Source organism: Pristiophorus japonicus, unplaced genomic scaffold (genome assembly GCF_044704955.1).
Source record: "Pristiophorus japonicus isolate sPriJap1 unplaced genomic scaffold, sPriJap1.hap1 HAP1_SCAFFOLD_1072, whole genome shotgun sequence".
Lineage (NCBI taxonomy): Eukaryota > Metazoa > Chordata > Chondrichthyes > Pristiophoridae > Pristiophorus > Pristiophorus japonicus.
In genome coordinates this window covers 63,205-83,687 of record NW_027250726.1, presented here as the reverse complement: position 1 = coordinate 83,687, position 20,483 = coordinate 63,205, and the positions used below count along the sequence as shown (strand labels likewise).

Sequence of the window (20,483 nt, the reverse complement as noted above, 5' to 3'; positions counted from 1 at the left end):
GAAGTAGTACTCGGTAAAATAATGGGACTAAAGGTGGACACGTCCCCTGGACCTGATGGCTTGCACCCTAGGGTCTTAAGGGAAATGCCTGCAGGGATGGTGGATGCATTGGTTGTAATCTACCAAAATTCCCTGGATTCTGGGGCAGTCCCAGCGGATTGGAAAACTGCAAATGTAACACCCCTATTTAAAAAAGGAGGCAGACAGAAAGCAGGAAACTATAGACCAGTTAGCCTAACATCTGTCGTTGGGAAAATGCTGGAGTTCATTATTAAAGAAGCAGTAGCAGGACATTTGGAAAAGCATGATTCAATCAAGCAGAGTCAGCATTGTTTTATGAAAGTGAAATCATGTTTGACAAATTTGCTGGAGTTCTTTGAGGATGTAATGAACAGGGTGGATAAAGGGGAACCAGTGGATGTGGTGTATTTGGGTTTCCAGAAGGCATTCGATAAGGTGCCACAGAAAAGGTTACTGCACAAGATAAAAGCTCATGGGGTTGGGGGTAATATATTAGCATGGATAGAGGATCGGCTAACAAACAGAAAACAGATTGTCGGTATAAATGGGTCATTTTCCGGTTGGCAAACAATAACTTGTGGGGTGCTGCAGGGATTGGTGCTGGGGCCTCAACTATTTACAATCTATATTAATGATTTGGATGAAGGGACCGAGTGTAATGTAGCCAAGTTTGCTGATGATACAACGATGGGTGGGAAAGCAATGTGTGAGGAGGACACAAAAAATCTGCAAAGGGATATAGACAGGCTAAGTGAGTGGGCAAAAATTTGGCAGATGGATTATAATGTGGGAAAATGTGAGGTTATCCACTTGGGCAGAAATAGTAGAAAAGCAAATTATAATTTAAATGCAGAAAAATTGCAAAGTGCTGCAGTACAGAGGGACCTGGGGGTCCTTGTGCATGAAACATACAAAGTTAGTATGCAGGTACAGCAAATAATCAGGAAGGCAAATGAAATATTGGTCTTTATTGCAAGGGGGACAGAATATAAAAGCAGAGAAGTCCTGCTACAACTGTACAGGGTATTGGTGAGACCTGGAGTACTGCATACAGTTTTGGTCTCTGAATTTAAGGATTGCATTGGAGGCAGTTCAGAAAGGGTTCACAAGGTTGATTCTGGAGATGAGGGGGTTGACTTATGAGGAAAGGTTGAGTAGGTTGGGCCTCTACTCATTGGAATTCAGAAGAATGAGAGGTGATCTTATCGAACCATAAGATAATGAGGGGGCTCGACAAGGTGGATGCAGAGAGGATATTTCCACTGATGGGGGAGACTAGAACTAGGGGGCATAGTCTTAGAATAAGGGGCGGCCCATTTAATACTGTAATGGGGAGGAATTTCTTCTCTCAGAGGGTTGTAAATCTGTGGAATACTCTGCCCAGAGAGCTGTGGAGGGCTGGGTCATTGAATATATTTAAGGTGGAGATAGACAGATTTTTGAGCGATAAGGGAGTGAAGGGTTATGGGGAGCGGGCAGGGAAGTGGAGCTGAGTCCATGATCGGATCAGCCATGATCGTATTAAATGGCGGAGCAGGCTCGAGGGGCCGAATGGTCGACTCCTGCTCCTATTTCTTATGTTCTAAAATTCGACGCGATCGCGAGGTCTGGCCAGGCTTGGCGATGGAGCCATTTTGGCTCAAACGGCAGCGAGATTAAAATGGCGTCGGAAAAAGCCGCAAACGGAAAACGCGAGCCACTCGGCGGCGGACGTACCCGCTCCATGGACGCCATTTTGGATGGCGCCGTGGCGCACGAGCAGTTTTAGCCAAGAAGGTCCCGCCGCGATGCGCTCCCCCAGCCCCGCCACACGAGGAGCGCGAGCAGCTGACGGGGTCCCCCGGGCTCAGGCGCGTCGAGGCCGAGGCACGACGTAGTCCGCGTAGGTGCCGCCGATCAGCTGCGCGACATCCTGCTGACGCACCAACCAGCACGGGGCCGCGTGTGCGGGCAGGGGCGAGTCCTTCAGCTTCTTGGTGGCCAGGCTGACCTCCAGCGTCCGACCCCCGCGCCTCAGCTCGGCCAGGCCCCGGCCACGTCCGCCGGATCCACGGCTCCGGAGATCAATATCTGCGTGCTGAAACTGACCTGAAACAAAAGCATCATCGTCATCAAAACACCACTGGCACCCGGCACTGAGTTACAGGCTGGGATCTAATCCGGGGGTTCGGGGGGGTTTATATATAGAATCACCGATACCCGGGAGTGAGTTACAGGCTGGGATCTAATCCGGGGGTTTGGGGGGGTTTATATATAGAATAACAGATACCCGGGAGTGAGTTACAGGCTGGGATCTAATCGAGGGGTTCGGGGGGTTTATATATAGAATAACCGATACCCGGGAGTGAGTTACAGGCTGGAATCTAATCGAGGGGTTCGGGGGGTTTATATATAGAATAACAGATACCCGGGAGTGAGTTACAGGCTGGAATCTAATCGAGGGGTTCGGGGGGTTTATATCTAGAATAACAGATACCCGGGAGTGAGTTACAGGCTGGGATCTAATCGAGGGGTTCGGGGGGTTTATATACAATAACAGATACCCGGGAGTGAGTTACAGGCTGCAATCTAATCGAGAGGTTCGGGGGGTTTATATATAGAATAACAGATACCCGGGAGTGAGTTACAGGCTGGAATCTAATCGAGGGGTTCGGGGGGTTTATATATAGAATAACAGATACCCGGGAGTGAGTTACAGGCTGGAATCTAATCCGGGGATTTGGGGGGTTAATATATAGAATAACAGATACCCGGGAGTGAGTTACAGGCTGGGATCTAATCCGGGGGTTTGGGGGGGTTTATATATAGAATAACCGATACCCGGGAGTGAGTTACAGGCTGGGATCTAATCCGGGGGTTCGGGGGGTTTATATATAGAATAACAGATAGCCGGGAGTGAGTTACAGGCTGGGATCTAATCCGGGGGTTTGGGGGGGTTTATATATAGAATAACAGATACCCGGGAGTGAGTTACAGGCTGGAATCTAATCGAGGGGTTCGGTGGTGTTTATATATAGAATAACAGATACCCGGGAGTGAGTTACAGGCTGGGATCTAATCCGGGGGTTTGGGGGGGTTTATATATAGAATAACGGATACCCGGGAGTGAGTTACAGGCTGGGATCTAATCCGGGGGTTTGGGGGGTTTATATATAGAATAACAGATACCCGGGAGTGAGTTACAGGCTGGAATCTAATCGAGGGGCTCCGGGGGTTTTATATATAGAATAACAGATACCCGGGAGTGAGTTACAGGCTGGAATCTAATCGAGGGGTTCGGGGGGTTTATATATAGAATAACCGATACCCGGGAGTGAGTTACAGGCTGGAATCTAATCGAGGGGTTCGGGGGGTTTATATATAGAATAACAGATACCCGGGAGTGAGTTACAGGCTGGAATCTAATCGAGGGGTTTGGGGGGTTTATATATAGAATAACAGATACCCGGGAGTGAGTTACAGGCTGGGATCTAATCCGGGGGTTCGGGGGGTTTATATATAGAATAACAGATACCCGGGAGTGAGTTACAGGCTGGAATCTAATCGAGGGGTTCAGGGGGTTTATATATAGAAAAACAGATACCCGGGAGTGAGTTACAGGCTGGAATCTCATCGAGGGGTTCCGGGGGGGTTTATATATAGAATAACAGATACCCGGGAGTGAGTTACAGGCTGGAATCTAATAGAGGGGTTCGGGGGGGTTTATATATAGAATAACGGATACCCGGGAGTGAGTTACAGGCTGGAATCTAATCGAGGGGTTCGGGGGGTTTATATATAGAATAACAGATACCCGGGAGTGAGTTATAGGCTGGAATCTAATCGAGGGGTTCCGGGGGGTTTATATATAGAATAACGGATACCCGGGAGTGAGTTACAGGCTGGAATCTAATCGAGGGGTTCGGGGGTTTATATATAGAATAACAGATACCCGGCACTGAGTTACAGGCTGGAATCTAATCGAGTGGTTCGGGAGGGTTTATATATAGAATAACAGATACCCGGGAGTGAGTTACAGGCTGGAATCTAATCGAGGGGTTCGGGGGGGTTTATATATAGAATAACAGATACCCGGGAGTGAGTTACGGGCTGCAATCTATTCGAGGGGTTCGGGGGGGTTTATATATAGAATAACAGATACCCAGGAGTGAGTTACAGGCTGGAATCTAATCGAGGGGTTCGGGGGGGTTTATATATAGAATAACAGATACCCGGGAGTGAGTTACAGGCTGGGATCTAATCGAGGGGTTCGGGGGGTTTATATATAGAATAACAGATACCCGGGAGTGAGTTACAGGCTGGAATCTAATCGGGGAGTTCGGGGGTTTATATATAGAATAACAGATACCCGGGAGTGAGTTACAGGCTGGAATCTAAACGAGGGGTTCGGGGGGGGTTTATATATAGAATAACAGAAACCCGGGAGTGAGTTACAGGCTGCAATCTAATCGAGAGGTTCGGGGGGTTTATATATAGAATAACAGATACCCGGGAGTGAGTTACAGGCTGGAATCTAATCGAGGGGTTCGGGGGGTTTATATATAGAATAACAGATACCCGGGAGTGAGTTACAGGCTGGAATCTAATCCGGGGATTTGGGGGGTTAATATATAGAATAACAGATACCCGGGAGTGAGTTACAGGCTGGGATCTAATCCGGGGGTTTGGGGGGGTTTATATATAGAATAACCGATACCCGGGAGTGAGTTACAGGCTGGGATCTAATCCGGGGGTTCGGGGGGTTTATATATAGAATAACAGATACCCGGGAGTGAGTTACAGGCTGGGATCTAATCCGGGGGTTTGGGGGGGTTTATATATAGAATAACAGATACCCGGGAGTGAGTTACAGGCTGGAATCTAATCGAGGGGTTCGGTGGTGTTTATATATAGAATAACAGATACCCGGGAGTGAGTTACAGGCTGGGATCTAATCCGGGGGTTTGGGGGGGTTTATATATAGAATAACGGATACCCGGGAGTGAGTTACAGGCTGGGATCTAATCCGGGGGTTTGGGGGGTTTATATATAGAATAACAGATACCCGGGAGTGAGTTACAGGCTGGAATCTAATCGAGGGGCTCCGGGGGTTTTATATATAGAATAACAGATACCCGGGAGTGAGTTACAGGCTGGAATCTAATCGAGGGGTTCGGGGGGTTTATATATAGAATAACCGATACCCGGGAGTGAGTTACAGGCTGGAATCTAATCGAGGGGTTCGGGGGGTTTATATATAGAATAACAGATACCCGGGAGTGAGTTACAGGCTGGAATCTAATCGAGGGGTTTGGGGGGTTTATATATAGAATAACAGATACCCGGGAGTGAGTTACAGGCTGGGATCTAATCCGGGGGTTCGGGGGGTTTATATATAGAATAACAGATACCCGGGAGTGAGTTACAGGCTGGAATCTAATCGAGGGGTTCAGGGGGTTTATATATAGAAAAACAGATACCCGGGAGTGAGTTACAGGCTGGAATCTCATCGAGGGGTTCCGGGGGGGTTTATATATAGAATAACAGATACCCGGGAGTGAGTTACAGGCTGGAATCTAATAGAGGGGTTCGGGGGGGTTTATATATAGAATAACGGATACCCGGGAGTGAGTTACAGGCTGGAATCTAATCGAGGGGTTCGGGGGGTTTATATATAGAATAACAGATACCCGGGAGTGAGTTATAGGCTGAAATCTAATCGAGGGGTTCCGGGGGGTTTATATATAGAATAACGGATACCCGGGAGTGAGTTACAGGCTGGAATCTAATCGAGGGGTTCGGGGGTTTATATATAGAATAACAGATACCCGGCACTGAGTTACAGGCTGGAATCTAATCGAGTGGTTCGGGAGGGTTTATATATAGAATAACAGATACCCGGGAGTGAGTTACAGGCTGGAATCTAATCGAGGGGTTCGGGGGGGTTTATATATAGAATAACAGATACCCGGGAGTGAGTTACGGGCTGCAATCTATTCGAGGGGTTCGGGGGGGTTTATATATAGAATAACAGATACCCAGGAGTGAGTTACAGGCTGGAATCTAATCGAGGGGTTCGGGGGGGTTTATATATAGAATAACAGATACCCGGGAGTGAGTTACAGGCTGGGATCTAATCGAGGGGTTCGGGGGGTTTATATATAGAATAACAGATACCCGGGAGTGAGTTACAGGCTGGAATCTAATCGGGGAGTTCGGGGGTTTATATATAGAATAACAGATACCCGGGAGTGAGTTACAGGCTGGAATCTAAACGAGGGGTTCGGGGGGGGTTTATATATAGAATAACAGAAACCCGGGAGTGAGTTACAGGCTGGAATCTAATCGAGTGGTTCGGGGGGTTTATATATAGAATATCAGATACCCGGGAGTGAGTTACAGGCTGGAATCTAATCGGGGGGTTCGGGGGTTTATATATAGAATAACAGATACCCGGGAGTGAGTTACAGGCTAGAATCTAAACGAGGGGTTCGGGGGGTTTATATATAGAATAACAGATACCCGGGAGTGAGTTACAGGCTGGAATCTAATCGGGGAGTTCGGGGGTTTATATATAGAATAACAGATACCCGGGAGTGAGTTACAGGCTGGAATCTAATCGGGGAGTTCGGGGGTTTATATATAGAATAACAAATACCCGGGAGTGAGTTACAGGCTGGAATCTAAACGAGGGGTTCGGGGGGGGTTTATATATAGAATAACAGATACCCGGTAGTGAGTTACAGGCTGGAATCTAATCGAGTGGTTCGGGGGGTTTATATATAGAATATCAGATACCCGGGAGTGAGTTACAGGCTGGAATCTAAACGAGGGGTTCGGGGGGTTTATATATAGAATAACAGATACCCGGGAGTGAGTTACAGGCTAGAATCTAAACGAGGGGTTCGGGGGGTTTATATATAGAATAACAGTTACCCGGGAGTGAGCTACAGGCTGGAATCTCATCGAGGGGTTCGTGGGGGTTGAGATATAGAATAACAGTTGCCCGGGAGTGAGTTACAGGCTGGAATCTAATCGAGGGGTTCGGGAGGTTTATATATAGAATAACAGATACCCGGGAGTGAGTTACAGGCTGGAATCTAATCGAGGGGTTCGAGGGTTTATATATAGAATAACAGATACCCGGGAGTGAGTTATAGGCTGGAATCTAATCGAGGGGTTCGGGGGGTTTATATATAGAATAACGGATACCCGGGAGTGAGTTACAGGCTGGAATCTATTCGAGGGGTTCGGGGGTTTATATACAGAATAACAGATACCCGGCACTGAGTTACAGGCTGGAATCTAATCGAGGGTTTCGGGGGGGTTTATATATAGAATAACGGATACCCCGGGAGTGAGTTGCAGGCTGGAATCTAATCGAGGGGTTCCGGGGGGTTTATATATAGAATAACGGATACCCGGGAGTGAGTTACAGGCTGGAATCTAATCGAGGGGTTCGGGGGTTTATATATAGAATAACAGATACCCGGCACTGAGTTACAGGCTGGAATCTAATCGAGGGGTTCGGGGGGGTTTATATATAGAATAACAGATCCCGGGAGTGAGTTACAGGCTGGAATCTAATCGAGGGGTTCGGGGGGTTTATATATAGAATAACAGATACCCGGGAGTGAGTTATAGGCTGGAATCTAATCGAGGGGTTCCGGGTGGTTTATATATAGAATAACGGATACACGGGAGTGAGTTACAGGCTGGAATCTAATCGAGGGGTTCGGGGGTTTATATATAGAATAACAGATACCCGGCACTGAGTTACAGGCTGGAATCTAATCGAGGGGTTCGGGAGGGTTTATATATAGAATAACAGATACCCGGGAGTGAGTTACGGGCTGGAATCTAATCGAGGGGGTCGGGGGGGATTATATATAGAACAACAGATACCCGGGAGTGAGTTACGGGCTGCAATCTAATCGAGGGGTTCGGGGGGGTTTATATATAGAATAACAGGTACCCGGGAGTGAGTTACAGGCTGAAATCTAATCGGGGGGTTCGGGGGGGTTTATATATAGAATAACAGATACCCGGGAGTGAGTTACAGGCTGGAATCTAATCGAGGGGTTCGGGGGGGTTTATATATAGAATAACAGATACCCGGGAGAGATTTACAGGCTGGAATCTAATCGAGGGGTTCGGGGGGGGTTTATATATAGAATAACGGATACCCGGGAGTGAGTTACAGGCTGGAATCTAATCGAGGGGTTCGGGGGGTTTATATATAGAACAACAGATACACGGGAGTGAGTTACAGGCTGGAATCTAATCGAGGGGTTTGGGGGGGGGTTTATATATAGAATAACGGATACCCGGGAGTGAGTTACAGGCTGGAATCTAATCGAGGGGTTCGGGGGGGGTTTATATATAGAATAACAGATACCCGGGAGTGAGTTACAGGCTGGAATCTAATCGACGGGTTCGGGGGGTTTATATATAGAATAACGGATACCCGGGCGTGAGCTACAGGCTGGAATCTAATCGAGGGGTTCGGGGGGTTTATATATAGAATAACAGATACCCGGGAGTGAGTTACAGGCTGGAATCTAATCGAGGGGTTTGTGGGGTTTATATATAGAATAACAGATACCCGGGAGTGAGTTACAGGCTGGAATCTAATCGAGGGGTTTGGGGGGTTTATATAGAATAACCGATACCCGGGAGTGAGTTACAGGCTGGAATCTAATCGAGGGGTTCGGGGGGTTTATATTCAATAACAGATACCCGGGAGTGAGTTACAGACTGGGATCTAATCGAGGGGTTCATATATAGAATAACAGATACCCGGGAGTGAGTTACAGGCTGTAATCTAATCGAGGGGTTCAGGGGGTTTATATATAGAATAACGGATACCCGGGAGTGAGTTACAGGCTGGAATCTAATCGAGGGGTTCGGGGGCTTTATATATAGAACAACAGATACACGGGAGTGAGTTACAGGCTGGAATCTAATCAACGGGTTTGGGGGGGGGTTTATATATAGAATAACGGATACCCGGGAGTGAGTTACAGGCTGGAATCTAATCGAGGGGTTCGGGGGGGGTTTATATATAGAATAACAGATACCCTGGAGTGAGTTACAGGCTGGAATCTAATCGAGGGGTTCGGGGGGTTTATATATAGAATAACAGACACCCGGGAATGAGTTACAGGCTGGAATCTAATCGAGAGGTTTGGTGGGTTTATATATAGAATAACAGATACCCTGGAGTGAGTTACAGGCTGGAATCTAATCGAGGAGTTTGGGGGGTTTATATAGAATAACCGATACCCGGGAGTGAGTTACAGGCTGGAATCTAATCGAGGGGTTCGGGGGGTTTATATTCAATAACAGATACACGGGAGTGAGTTACAGGCTGGGATCTAATCGAGGGGTTCGGGGGGTTTATATACAATAACAGATACCCGGGAGTGAGTTACGACTGGGATCTAATCGAGGGGTTCATATATAGAATAACAGATACCCGGGAATGAGTTACAGGCTGGAATCTAATCGAGGGGTTCGGGTGGTTTATATACAGAATAACAGATACCCGGGAGTGAGTTACAGGCTGTAATCTAATCGAGGGGTTCGGGGGGTTTATATACAATAACAGATACCCGGGAGTGAGTTACAGACTGGGATCTAATCGAGGGGTTCGGGGGGTTTATATATAGAATAACAGATACCCGGGAATGAGTTACAGGCTGGAATCTAATCGAGGGGTTCGGGGGGTTTATATATAGAATAACAGATACCCGGGAGTGAGTTACAGGCTGTAATCTAATCGAGGGGTTCAGGGGGTTTAAATATAGAATAACAGATACCCGGGAGTGAGTTACAGGCTGGAATCTAATCGAGGGGTTCGGGGGGGTTTATATATAGAATAACCGATACCCGGGAGTGAGTTACAGGCTGGAATCTAATCGAGGGGTTCGGGGGGGTTTATATATAGAATAACAGATACCCGGGAGTGAGTTACAGGCTGGAATCTAATCGAGGGGTTCGGGGGGTTTATATGTAGAATAACAGATACCCGGGAGTGAGTTACAGACTGGGATCTAATCGAGGGGTTCGGGGGGGTTTATATACAATAACAGATACCCGGGAGTGAGTTACAGACTGGGATCTAATCGAGGGGTTCGGGGGGTTTATATATAGAATAACAGATACCCGGGAATGAGTTACAGGCTGGAATCTAATCGAGGGGTTCGGGGGGTTTATATACAGAATAACAGATACCCGGGAGTGAGTTACAGGCTGTAATCTAATCGAGGGGTTCGGGGGGTTTATATACAATAACAGATACCCGGGAGTGAGTTACAGACTGGGATCTAATCGAGGGGTTCGGGGGGTTTATATATAGAATAACAGATACCCGGGAATGAGTTACAGGCTGGAATCTAATCGAGGGGTTCGGGGGGTTTATATATAGAATAACAGATACCCGGGAGTGAGTTACAGGCTGTAATCTAATCGAGGGGTTCAGAGGGTTTATATATAGAATAACAGATACCCGGGAGTGAGTTACAGGCTGGAATCTAATCGAGGGGTTCGGGGGGGTTTATATATAGAATAACCGATACCCGGGAGTGAGTTACAGGCTGGAATCTAATCGAGGGGTTCGGGGGGTTTATATATAGAACAACAGATACACGGGAGTGAGTTACAGGCTGGAATCTAATCGAGGGGTTCGGGGGGGGTTTATATATAGAATAACGGATACGCGGGAGTGAGTTACAGGCTGGAATCTAATCGAGGGGTTTGGGGGGGGTTTATATATAGAATAACGGATACCCGGGAGTGAGTTACAGGCTGGAATCTAATCGAGGGGTTCGGGGGGGGTTTATATATAGAATAACAGATACCCGGGAGTGAGTTACAGGCTGGAATCTAATCGACGGGTTCGGGGGGTTTATATATAGAATAACGGATACCCGGGCGTGAGTTACAGGCTGGAATTTAATCGAGGGGTTCGGGGGGTTTATATATAGAATAACAGATACCCGGGCGTGAGTTACAGGCTGGAATCTAATCGACGGGTTCGGGGGGTTTATATATAGAATAACGGATACCCGGGAGTGAGTTACAGGCTGGAATCTAATCGACGGGTTCGGGGGGTTTATATATAGAATAACGGATACCCGGGCGTGAGTTACAGGCTGGAATCTAATCGAGGGGTTCGGGGGGTTTATATATAGAATAACAGATACCCGGGAGTGAGTTACAGGCTGGAATCTAATCGAGGGGTTTGGGGGGTTTATATTCAATAACAGATACACGGGAGTGAGTTACAGGCTGGGATCTAATCGAGGGGTTCGGGGGGTTTATATACAATAACAGATACCCGGGAGTGAGTTACAGACTGGGATCTAATCGAGGGGTTCGGGGGGTTTATATATAGAATAACAGATACCCGGGAATGAGTTACAGGCTGGAATCTAATCGAGGGGTTCGGGGGGTTTATATACAGAATAACAGATACCCGGGAGTGAGTTACAGGCTGTAATCTAATCGAGGGGTTCGGGGGGTTTATATACAATAACAGATACCCGGGAGTGAGTTACAGACTGAGATCTAATCGAAGGGTTCGGGGGGTTTATATATAGAATAACAGATACCCGGGAATGAGTTACAGGCTGGAATCTAATCGAGGGGTTCAGGGGTTTATATATAGAATAACGGAAACCCGGGAGAGAGTTACAGGCTGGAATCTAATCGAGGGGTTCGGGGGGTTTATATTCAATAACAGATACCCGGGAGTGAGTTACAGGCTGGGATCTAATCGTGGGGTTCGGGGGTTTATATATAGAATAACAGATACCCAGGAGTGAGTTACAGGCTGGAATCTAATCGAGTGGTTCGGGAGGTTTATATATACAATAACAGATACCCGGGAGTGAGTTACAGGCTGGAACCTAATCGAGGGGTTCGGGGGGTTTATATATAGAATAACAGATACCCGGGAGTGAGTTACACACTGGAATCTAATCGAGGGGTTCGGGGGGGTTTATATACAATAACAGATACCCGGGAGTGAGTTACAGACTGGGATCTAATCGAGGGGTTCGGGGGGTTTATATATAGAATAACAGATACCCGGGAATGAGTTACAGGCTGGAATCTAATCGAGGGGTTCGGGGGGTTTATATACAGAATAACAGATACCCGGGAGTGAGTTACAGGCTGTAATCTAATCGAGGGGTTCGGGGGGTTTATATACAATAACAGATACCCGGGAGTGAGTTACAGACTGGGATCTAATCGAGGGGTTCAGGGGGTTTATATATAGAATAACAGATACCCGGGAGTGAGTTACAGACTGGGATCTAATCGAGGGGTTCGGGGGGTTTATATATAGAATAACAGATACCCGGGAATGAGTTACAGGCTGTAATCTAATCGAGGGGTTCGGGGGGTTTATATACAATAACAGATACCCGGGAGTGACTTACAGACTGGGATCTAATCGAGGGGTTCGGGGGGTTTATATATAGAATAACAGATACCCGGGAGTGAGTTACAGGCTGTAATCTAATCGAGGGGTTCAGGGGGTTTATATATAGAATAACAGATACCCGGGAGTGAGTTACAGGCTGGAATCTAATCGAGGGGTTCGTGGGGGTTTATATATAGAATAACCGATACCCGGGAGTGAGTTACAGGCTGGAATCTAATCGAGGGGTTCGGGGGGGTTTATATATAGAATAACAGATACCCGGGAGTGAGTTACAGGCTGGAATCTAATCGAGGGGTTCGGGGGGTTTATATGTAGAATAACAGATACCCGGGAGTGAGTTACAGACTGGGATCTAATCGAGGGGTTCGGGGGGGTTTATATACAATAACGGATACCCGGGAGAGAGTTACCGGCTGGAATCTAATCGAGGGGTTCGGGGGTTTATATATAGAATAATGGATACCCGGGAGAGAGTTACAGGCTGGAATCTAATCGAGGGGTTCGGGGGTTTATATATAGAATAACGGATACCCGGGAGTGAGTTACAGGCTGGAATCTAATCGAGGGGTTCGGGGGTTTATATATAGAATAACAGATACCCGGCACTGAGTTACAGGCTGGAATCTAATCGAGGGGTTCGGGGGGGTTTATATATAGAATAACAGATCCCGGGAGTGAGTTACAGGCTGGAATCTAATCGAGGGGTTCGGGGGGTTTATATATAGAATAACAGATACCCGGGAGTGAGTTATAGGCTGGAATCTAATCGAGGGGTTCCGGGTGGTTTATATATAGAATAACGGATACACGGGAGTGAGTTACAGGCTGGAATCTAATCGAGGGGTTCGGGGGTTTATATATAGAATAACAGATACCCGGCACTGAGTTACAGGCTGGAATCTAATCGAGGGGTTCGGGAGGGTTTATATATAGAATAACAGATACCCGGGAGTGAGTTACGGGCTGGAATCTAATCGAGGGGGTCGGGGGGGATTATATATAGAACAACAGATACCCGGGAGTGAGTTACGGGCTGCAATCTAATCGAGGGGTTCGGGGGGGTTTATATATAGAATAACAGGTACCCGGGAGTGAGTTACAGGCTGAAATCTAATCGGGGGGTTCGGGGGGGTTTATATATAGAATAACAGATACCCGGGAGTGAGTTACAGGCTGGAATCTAATCGAGGGGTTCGGGGGGGTTTATATATAGAACAACAGATACACGGGAGTGAGTTACAGGCTGGAATCTAATCGAGGGGTTCGGGGGGGGTTTATATATAGAATAACGGATACGCGGGAGTGAGTTACAGGCTGGAATCTAATCGAGGGGTTTGGGGGGGGTTTATATATAGAATAACGGATACCCGGGAGTGAGTTACAGGCTGGAATCTAATCGAGGGGTTCGGGGGGGGTTTATATATAGAATAACAGATACCCGGGAGTGAGTTACAGGCTGGAATCTAATCGACGGGTTCGGGGGGTTTATATATAGAATAACGGATACCCGGGAGTGAGTTACAGGCTGGGATCTAATCGAGGGGTTCGGGGGGTTTATATATAGAATAACAGATACCCGGGAATGAGTTACAGGCTGGAATCTAATCGAGGGGTTCGGGGGGTTTATATACAGAATAACAGATACCCGGGAGTGAGTTACAGGCTGTAATCTAATCGAGGGGTTCGGGGGGTTTATATACAATAACAGATACCCGGGAGTGAGTTACAGACTGAGATCTAATCGAGGGGTTCGGGGGGTTTATATATAGAATAACAGATACCCGGGAATGAGTTACAGGCTGGAATCTAATCGAGGGGTTCGGGGGTTTATATATAGAATAACGGATACCCGGGAGAGAGTTACAGGCTGGAATCTAATCGAGGGGTTCGGGGGGTTTATATTCAATAACAGATACCCGGGAGTGAGTTACAGGCTGGGATCTAATCGTGGGGTTCGGGGGTTTATATATAGAATAACAGATACCCAGGAGTGAGTTACAGGCTGGAATCTAATCGAGTGGTTCGGGGGGTTTATATATACAATAACAGATACCCGGGAGTGAGTTACAGGCTGGAACCTAATCGAGGGGTTCGGGGGGTTTATATATAGAATAACAGATACCCGGGAGTGAGTTACAGGCTGTAATCTAATCGAGGGGTTCAGGGGGTTTATATATAGAATAACAGATACCCGGGAGTGAGTTACAGGCTGGAATCTAATCGAGGGGTTCGTGGGGGTTTATATATAGAATAACCGATACCCGGGAGTGAGTTACAGGCTGGAATCTAATCGAGGGGTTCAGGGGTTTATATATAGAACAACAGATACACGGGAGTGAGTTACAGGCTGGAATCTAATCGAGGGGTTCGGGGGGGGTTTATATATAGAATAACGGATACGCGGGAGTGAGTTACAGGCTGGAATCTAATCGAGGGGTTCGGGGGGTTTATATATAGAACAACAGATACACGGGAGTGAGTTACAGGCTGGAATCTAATCAACGGGTTTGGGGGGGGTTTATATATAGAATAACAGATACCCGGGAGTGAGTTACAGGCTGGAATCTAATCGAGGGGTTTGGGGGGGGTTTATATATAGAATAACGGATACCCGGGAGTGAGTTACAGGCTGGAATCTAATCGAGGGGTTAGGGGGGGGGTTTATATAGAGAATAACAGAGACCCGGGAGTGAGTTACAGGCTGGAATCTAATCGACGGGTTCGGGGGGTTTATATATAGAATAACGGATACCCGGGCGTGAGTTACAGGCTGGAATCTAATCGAGGGGTTCGGGGGGTTTATATATAGAATAACAGATACCCGGGAGTGAGTTACAGGCTGGAATCTAATCGAGGGGTTCGGGGGGTTTATATACAATAACAGATACACGGGAGTGAGTTACAGGCTGGGATCTAATCGAGGGGTTCGGGGGGTTTATATACAATAACAGATACCCGGGAGTGAGTTACAGACTGGGATCTAATCGAGGGGTTCGGGGGGTTTATATATAGAATAACCGATACCCGGGAGTGAGTTACAGGCTGGAATCTAATCGAGGGGTTCGGGGGGTTTATATATAGAATAACAGATACCCGGGAGTGAGTTACAGGCTGTAATCTAATCGAGGGGTTCAGGGGGTTTATATATAGAATAACAGATACCCGGGAGTGAGTTACAGGCTGGAATCTAATCGAGGGGTTCGTGGGGGTTTATATATAGAATAACCGATACCCGGGAGTGAGTTACAGGCTGGAATCTAATCGAGGGGTTCGGGGGGGTTTATATATAGAATAACAGATACCCGGGAGTGAGTTACAGGCTGGAATCTAATCGAGGGGTTCGGGGGGTTTATATGTAGAATAACAGATACCCGGGAGTGAGTTACAGACTGGGATCTAATCGAGGGGTTCGGGGGGGTTTATATACAATAACGGATACCCGGGAGAGAGTTACCGGCTGGAATCTAATCGAGGGGTTCGGGGGTTTATATATAGAATAACGGATACCCGGGAGAGAGTTACAGGCTGGAATCTAATCGAGGGGTTCGGGGGTTTATATATAGAATAACGGATACCCGGGAGTGAGTTACAGGCTGGAATCTAATCGAGGGGTTCGGGGGTTTATATATAGAATAACAGATACCCGGCACTGAGTTACAGGCTGGAATCTAATCGAGGGGTTCGGGGGGGTTTATATATAGAATAACAGATCCCGGGAGTGAGTTACAGGCTGGAATCTAATCGAGGGGTTCGGGGGGTTTATATATAGAATAACAGATACCCGGGAGTGAGTTATAGGCTGGAATCTAATCGAGGGGTTCCGGGTGGTTTATATATAGAATAACGGATACACGGGAGTGAGTTACAGGCTGGAATCTAATCGAGGGGTTCGGGGGTTTATATATAGAATAACAGATACCCGGCACTGAGTTACAGGCTGGAATCTAATCGAGGGGTTCGGGAGGGTTTATATATAGAATAACAGATACCCGGGAGTGAGTTACGGGCTGGAATCTAATCGAGGGGGTCGGGGGGGATTATATATAGAACAACAGATACCCGGGAGTGAGTTACGGGCTGCAATCTAATCGAGGGGTTCGGGGGGGTTTATATATAGAATAACAGGTACCCGGGAGTGAGTTACAGGCTGAAATCTAATCGGGGGGTTCGGGGGGGTTTATATATAGAATAACAGATACCCGGGAGTGAGTTACAGGCTGGAATCTAATCGAGGGGTTCCGGGGGGTTTATATATAGAATAACAGATACCCGGGAGAGATTTACAGGCTGGAATCTAATCGAGGGGTTCGGGGGGGGTTTATATATAGAATAACGGATACCCGGGAGTGAGTTACAGGCTGGAATCTAATCGAGGGGTTCGGGGGGTTTATATATAGAACAACAGATACACGGGAGTGAGTTACAGGCTGGAATCTAATCGAGGGGTTTGGGGGGGGGTTTATATATAGAATAACGGATACCCGGGAGTGAGTTACAGGCTGGAATCTAATCGAGGGGTTCGGGGGGGGTTTATATATAGAATAACAGATACCCGGGAGTGAGTTACAGGCTGGAATCTAATCGACGGGTTCGGGGGGTTTATATATAGAATAACGGATACCCGGGCGTGAGCTACAGGCTGGAATCTAATCGAGGGGTTCGGGGGGTTTATATATAGAATAACAGATACCCGGGAGTGAGTTACAGGCTGGAATCTAATCGAGGGGTTTGGGGGGTTTATATATAGAATAACAGATACCCGGGAGTGAGTTACAGGCTGGAATCTAATCGAGGGGTTTGGGGGGTTTATATAGAATAACCGATACCCGGGAGTGAGTTACAGGCTGGAATCTAATCGAGGGGTTCGGGGGGTTTATATTCAATAACAGATACCCGTGAGTGAGTTACAGACTGGGATCTAATCGAGGGGTTCATATATAGAATAACAGATACCCGGGAGTGAGTTACAGGCTGTAATCTAATCGAGGGGTTCAGGGGGTTTATATATAGAATAACGGATACCCGGGAGTGAGTTACAGGCTGGAATCTAATCGAGGGGTTCGGGGGCTTTATATATAGAACAACAGATACACGGGAGTGAGTTACAGGCTGGAATCTAATCAACGGGTTTGGGGGGGGGTTTATATATAGAATAACGGATACCCGGGAGTGAGTTACAGGCTGGAATCTAATCGAGGGATTCGGGGGGTTTATATATAGAACAACAGATACACGGGAGTGAGTTACAGGCTGGAATCTAATCGAGGGGTTTGGGGGGGGTTTATATAAAGAATAACGGATACCCGGGAGTGAGTTACAGGCTGGAATCTAATCGAGGGGTTCGGGGGGGGTTTATATATAGAATAACCGAGACCCGGGAGTGAGTTACAGGCTGGAATCTAATCGACGGGTTCGGGGGGTTTATATATAGAATAACGGATACCCGGGCGTGAGTTACAGGCTGGAATCTAATCGAGGGGTTCGGGGGTTTATATATAGAATAACAGATACCCTGGAGTGAGTTACAGGCTGGAATCTAATCGAGGGGTTCGGGGGGTTTATATATAGAATAACAGATACCCGGGAATGAGTTACAGGCTGGAATCTAATCGAGAGGTTTGGGGGGTTTATATATAGAATAACAGATACCCAGGAGTGAGTTACAGGCTTGAATCTAATCGAGGAGTTTGGGGGGTTTATATAGAATAACCGATACCCGGGAGTGAGTTACAGGCTGGAATCTAATCGAGGGGTTCGGGGGGTTTATATTCAATAACAGATACACGGGAGTGAGTTACAGACTGGGATCTAATCGAGGGGTTCGGGGGGGTTTATATACAATAACAGATACCCGGGAGTGAGTTACAGACTGGGATCTAATCGAGGGGTTCGGGGGGTTTATATATAGAATAACAGATACCCGGGAATGAGTTACAGGCTGGAATCTAATCGAGGGGTTCGGGGGGTTTATATACAAAATAACAGATACCCGGGAGTGAGTTACAGGCTGTAATCTAATCGAGGGGTTCGGGGGGTTTATATACAATAACAGATACCCGGGAGTGAGTTACAGACTGGGATCTAATCGAGGGGTTCGGGGGGTTTATATATAGAATAACAGATACCCGGGAGTGAGTTACAGGCTGTAATCTAATCGAGGGGTTCAGAGGGTTTATATATAGAATAACAGATACCCGGGAGTGAGTTACAGGCTGGAATCTAATCGAGGGGTTCGGGGGGGTTTATATATAGAATAACCGATACCCGGGAGTGAGTTACAGGCTGGAATCTAATCGAGGGGTTCGGGGGGTTTATATATAGAACAACAGATACACGGGAGTGAGTTACAGGCTGGAATCTAATCGAGGGGTTCGGGGGGGGTTTATATATAGAATAACGGATACGCGGGAGTGAGTTACAGGCTGGAATCTAATCGAGGGGTTTGGGGGGGGTTTATATATAGAATAACGGATACCCGGGAGTGAGTTACAGGCTGGAATCTAATCGAGGGGTTCGGGGGGGGTTTATATATAGAATAACAGATACCCGGGAGTGAGTTACAGGCTGGAATCTAATCGACGGGTTCGGGGGGTTTATATATAGAATAACGGATACCCGGGCGTGAGTTACAGGCTGGAATCTAATCGAGGGGTTCGGGGGGTTTATATATAGAATAACAGATACCCGGGCGTGAGTTACAGGCTGGAATCTAATCGACGGGTTCGGGGGGTTTATATATAGAATAACGGATACCCGGGAGTGAGTTACAGGCTGGAATCTAATCGACGGGTTCGGGGGGTTTATATATAGAATAACGGATACCCGGGCGTGAGTTACAGGCTGGAATCTAATCGAGGGGTTCGGGGGGTTTATATATAGAATAACAGATACCCGGGAGTGAGTTACAGGCTGGAATCTAATCGAGGGGTTTGGGGGGTTTATATTCAATAACAGATACACGGGAGTGAGTTACAGGCTGGGATCTAATCGAGGGGTTCGGGGGGTTTATATACAATAACAGATACCCGGGAGTGAGTTACAGACTGGGATCTAATCGAGGGGTTCGGGGGGTTTATATATAGAATAACAGATACCCGGGAATGAGTTACAGGCTGGAATCTAATCGAGGGGTTCGGGGGGTTTATATACAGAATAACAGATACCCGGGAGTGAGTTACAGGCTGTAATCTAATCGAGGGGTTCGGGGGGTTTATATACAATAACAGATACCCGGGAGTGAGTTACAGACTGAGATCTAATCGAGGGGTTCGGGGGGTTTATATATAGAATAACAGATACCCGGGAATGAGTTACAGGCTGGAATCTAATCGAGGGGTTCGGGGGTTTATATATAGAATAACGGATACCCGGGAGAGAGTTACAGGCTGGAATCTAATCGAGGGGTTCGGGGGGTTTATATTCAATAACAGATACCCGGGAGTGAGTTACAGGCTGGGATCTAATCGTGGGGTTCGGGGGTTTATATATAGAATAACAGATACCCAGGAGTGAGTTACAGGCTGGAATCTAATCGAGTGGTTCGGGGGGTTTATATATACAATAACAGATACCCGGGAGTGAGTTACAGGCTGTAATCTAATCGAGGGGTTCGGGGGGTTTATATACAATAACAGATACCCGGGAGTGAGTTACACACTGGAATCTAATCGAGGGGTTCGGGGGGTTTATATATAGAATAACAGATACCCGGGAATGAGTTACAGGCTGGAATCTAATCGAGGGGTTCGGGGGGTTTATATATAGAATAACAGATACCCGGGAGTGAGTTACAGGCTGTAATCTAATCGAGGGGTTCAGGGGGTTTATATATAGAATAACAGATACCCGGGAGTGAGTTACAGGCTGGAATCTAATCGAGGGGTTCGGGGGGGTTTATATATAGAATAACGGATACCCGGGAGTGAGTTACAGGCTGGAATCTAATCGAGGGGTTCGGGGGGTTTATATATAGAACAACAGATACACGGGAGTGAGTTACAGGCTGGAATCTAATCGAGGGGTTCGGGGG

The 20,483-nt window shown here is 47.1% G+C and overlaps 1 protein-coding gene across 1 annotated transcript in view; it reads right to left on the bottom strand.

The window, feature by feature from the left end:
- Window positions 1-995: 995 nt before the first annotated feature.
- LOC139241434 (inter-alpha-trypsin inhibitor heavy chain H6-like) overlaps window positions 996-20,483 on the bottom strand; it is a 59,329-nt gene continuing 39,841 nt past the window's right edge. The window contains exon 12 of the mRNA XM_070869995.1: window positions 996-2,109. Coding sequence (XP_070726096.1) covers window positions 1,868-2,109 — 242 coding nt within the window. The 3' untranslated portion in view covers window positions 996-1,867. The remainder of the gene's footprint in view (window positions 2,110-20,483) is intronic.